Source organism: Miscanthus floridulus, chromosome 4, assembly GCF_019320115.1.
Source record: "Miscanthus floridulus cultivar M001 chromosome 4, ASM1932011v1, whole genome shotgun sequence".
In the NCBI taxonomy this organism is placed as follows: Eukaryota; Viridiplantae; Streptophyta; class Magnoliopsida; order Poales; family Poaceae; genus Miscanthus; species Miscanthus floridulus.
In genome coordinates, this window is record NC_089583.1 from 76,422,768 (window position 1) to 76,426,819 (window position 4,052).

The following is a 4,052-nucleotide window of genomic DNA, read 5'->3' on the forward strand; positions in this document are numbered from 1 at the left end:
TCGATCTTGATGCCAACTGATCATTCAGTTCAGGCACCAAACTGCTTTTAGTTGATCACATGCACGCATATGCTATGCACACAGACAAACAAACACAAGATTGAAATCAGTGGCGACGAATTTTGTTGCATTAGTACATTCATCTATGGCTTGTACAGATGGGACTTGCGTTGGATTCCGACAAAATTCAACGGACGTACGTACAATTCACCGTACAAAACAAACAAGAGATTCAACAAGGAGTTCAGTTCAATGATCAGAACTAATGAAACGATGGTGCATTGGTGCGCTGACATCTCACCAAACATATAACACTCTGGACCCACTAACAGTTCCAACTTCAATCAACCAAGCACAGCAACAGCAACAGCTACAGCACACACCACAAGGATACAACACTCGCGCCAAGGGAGAAGAACAGCAGCTTCTTCCGATCCTCTCCGTCTTTTCTCTTCCAAAGTTCCAATCCCAAATAACGACCGTACACGTACGTACGGGCGGTAGTATAGTATATACGCAGAACAAGACAGTCGCCGCCGGTGGATTGACTGGCCGATCCGATCAGTGCGTCGGCGGCGAGGAGGGGTCCGGCGACGGGATCATGCCGCCGTGGGTGTTGGTGTTTGCCGTGGGCGGCCCGTAGTCCATGGTCGTGTACGCCATCTCCTCCGGCAGCAGGCGGCCGACGAGGGGCGCCGCGCGCCGCTCGTCGTTGTGCCGCAGCGCCTGCACCTTCCGCGCTTCCACCAGCCCTGCGCTCCATCACAACCCACACATCCATCGACCAAAGGCACCGACATGAGTACGGCGATATGAGATGAATTGGAAGAGCGTGCAGCGGTAGCCAGGCCGGGCGGCCGCGCCGTGCTTACCCTGCGAGAAGGAGAGCGCGAGGAGGGCCGGGACCAGGAGGAGAGCGAGAAGGAACCTCTGCTTGGCCATTGCAGTTGGGGCCAGAGAGAGACGGGGGAAGCCGGAAAACAGAGGGCGGGGGTGATGGGGTGGGAGCATCGAGGAGGACGGAGAGTGGTGCCGTGGGCTTTAAATGAGGCTTTCGGCGGATTCGAAACTGCCGGGGCACCTTCGCCCGCCTTCCAACGTGCCTCACCGCCACCTCTGAGGCTGGCACCTGGGGGCCCCGCCTGCCCACCTCTGCCCTCTGCCTTGCCGGCCCGTTGCCCGAACGGAGGGGCCGCCTCACCAAAAGGATATGGACATTCCGGGTCTATTTAGTCTGTGTTTAGTTGGAGGGAAAGTTGAAATTTGGGTACGATAGTATTTTTGTTTTTATTTGGTAAATAGTATTTAATCATGGGCTAATTAGGCTCAAAATGTTCGTCTCGCGATTTCCAACCAAACTGTGCAATTAGCTTTTTTTGTCTACATTTAATGCTCCATGCATGTATCGCAAGATTCGATGTGATGAGTACTATAACACTTTTTTGGAACTCTTTTTAGAACTGAACATGGGCTTAGAACACAGAATTTTTGTAGGAATGATATAGAAATCAGTTTATTTTTTTTTCCAGAAAACATAGAAACAGAAAATTTTTCACTACGTTCCAAATAAACCATAAGATGTTGTTGGGCAGAGGAGGTTTGAATTCAGAATTCGAGCACGTTTGGAGTAGAGCTCACGCCGGTGATATGATCTAGATGGTCAGAGGGATGAATAGCATATAAAAATCTCTACAAATTCACTAGAGCAAGGTGGTTAGTAATTAAAACGGTAACTATACAAACTACTAGCTCTAGCTCTAATACACCACAAGCAAGCTGCTACACAATTCTAGTTATTAGAAACTACAAATTGCGATAGCTCCTTGGCCAGAAACCCTGTCCACGTCGCTCCAAATGTTCCTAGCCATCGGATCTTCAGTTCGACGCTCCAGATTCCTTGAAGCGGATTCTCGCCGACGACCGATTCTCTTGCTTCCGGTTGGCTTCTCCCCCTTATCCTTCGCTTCTCCCGCTTCTCGTCCGAATCCGGAAAACCAAATATATGTTGCGGCTCCTGCTTCTCCTTGCAGATTCTTCCCTCCTCTCTCTCTCTTAGTCTCTCCCCATCGCTCTCTCCCTCTCCATCTCGACGCGACCACGGCAATGGGCGCGCCCAGGGTGCGGTGGCGGCGGCCGCCCTCCTCCTCCTCCGTCTCCTCTTCCTCCTCCGCCCTCCCTCGCCTATCTCTCACCTACATTTCTCCCTTCCCTTCCTCTCTCTCCCCTTCCTTCCCGATGCTGCAGTAGGTGCCAGGCGACGGCGCCCCTGTGGGCAGTGCGCCGGAGTAGGAGGGGCTCGATGACCCTCTCCCTCTCCCCCATCCTCCGTGTGGGCTCCTCAACACATTCTCGCGCTGGGGAGTGAAAGGTCCTAGTGGCTAGAGGGGGTGAATAGCCTATTAAAAATCTATAACAACACTAAGCCAAAAAGGTTAGATAAATATGAGGCAAAGCAAGTTTTGTGCTAGCCTACTAAAATGCAAGCCACCTACCACAACTTTAGTTGCTATAGTCTCTAATCACACAAAGGCTAGGTCACTATCACTAAGTTAGTGAGCTCTCAAAGACTAACTAAAGAGCCTCACTAACCAAACTACACAAGCAAGAAAGGTAGCTCTCAAAACTAATTACACTAAAAAGCTTAGCTACACTAGGAAAGTAATGCAAGATAGGTAGAGATGATATACCGCCATGGCAAGTGATCAATCACAATGAATATCAAGGAGACAATGATGACACAATCAATTTTTCATCTGAGATTCAATTGCTTGCCGGCAAGCTAGTTCCCATTGTGGCGATTCACTCACTTAGAGGTTCATGTGCTAATAGGCATCATACGCCTAACCCGCAACCGGGTGATGCACAACCAACACAAGATGAGGATCCACAAGCCACGCACAATCCACTAGAGTTGCCTTTGGCACTCCACCGGAGAAGGCATAAGAACCCCTCACAATCACAATGATCAGAGACAGAGACAATCACCTTCCTCCGCTCGATGATCCACCAATCACCAGACCATCTTGGTGTCGACAAACACCAAGAGTAAGAAGTTCTCCAGTAGCCCAAATCGCCCAACTAGTGCCACAAGATGCTAGACCACTAAGCAATGCACTAGAGGCTCACCAATCTCACTCAAGATGATGAAATCAAGTGTGCAAGTGAGTGGAGTGGTGTGCTTAGCTTCCAAAGGGTGTATGCAGGTGTAAGAGGTGCCAAGAGAGTAGCCAAGGCTGGTCGCACCCTCTATTTATAAGCCCACAAGTAAAAAGAGTCGTTACCCCTTTGGACCTGTCTTTGTGGGGTCATAGGACACGGCGGTGGTGGCACCGCCCTAGAGGTGGCGGTGCCCCCCAATGGTCGGTCCAACGGTTAGTTTGACTGGCCAGGTGAAAGTGCATTTGCCCCCTATGTGGGTTTTGGTGTATTGATGACATCCAAATTAGGGACTAATGTGATCTTAATGAGATATGTTGCAGCTATTAGTCCCATGAAAGATTCAAAGAGTTGATAAAGATGAAATGGTATCCCTCAATTCTTGAAGTTGTAAAGGCGGACGAACTCAAAACGATCGCCAAAGGTTTTAATTTTGTTTTTGAGTTTAGGATCCACCGCACTATAAAGAGGGATGCAAGTTTAGTTGGTCTGAGAAAGATAGAGTGCTCAAGCATTTAAATAAAATCAAAAGAGAGTCACTCTAGCACTTCACGAGCACATAAAATAATTTTCTGTGACTTTCAATATCGGAAGTCCTGATGTATGTCGGAACTCCCGACAGTCGGAAGTCTCGACCTAAGCCAGGAGTCCCGACACCTATGCTTCTGACTGCTCGCTGTCTGTGCACGTCGGAAGTCCCGACGTTCGCCGGGAGTTCTGACCCTGTCCTGACCCATGCCGGGAGTCCCGGCATCAGCCATGCTGGCTATTTGTTTAACTGTGCATGTCGGAAGTCCCGACGAATGTCAGGAGTTCCAACTGTCGAAAGTCCCAACGTTTGCCGGGAGTTCCGACACTGACTTTCACCGTGGACTTCTGACCCGTTGTGAACAGTG

General features: G+C 49.8%; 1 protein-coding gene across 1 annotated transcript; it reads right to left on the reverse strand.

Annotated features, from left to right (window-relative positions):
- Positions 1-402: 402 nt before the first annotated feature.
- Positions 403-998, reverse strand: LOC136551761 (uncharacterized). Its single transcript, XM_066543302.1, has 2 exons — positions 873-998; positions 403-752 (listed from the first exon to the last, which is right to left on the reverse strand). Exons 1-2 carry the CDS (start codon positions 940-942, stop codon positions 562-564), a joined length of 261 nt encoding a protein of 86 aa, XP_066399399.1. The 5' UTR covers positions 943-998; the 3' UTR covers positions 403-561.
- Positions 999-4,052: the final 3,054 nt, after the last annotated feature.

Coding starts and splice junctions, on each gene's coding strand:
- LOC136551761 (XM_066543302.1), bottom strand. CDS start 942: ATGGCCAAGCAGAGGTTCCTTCTCGCTCTCCTCCTGGTCCCGGCCCTC. Junction 753..872: donor CGCGCTCTCCTTCTCGCAGG/GTAAGCACGGCG, acceptor GATGGAGCGCAG/GGCTGGTGGAAGCGCGGAAG.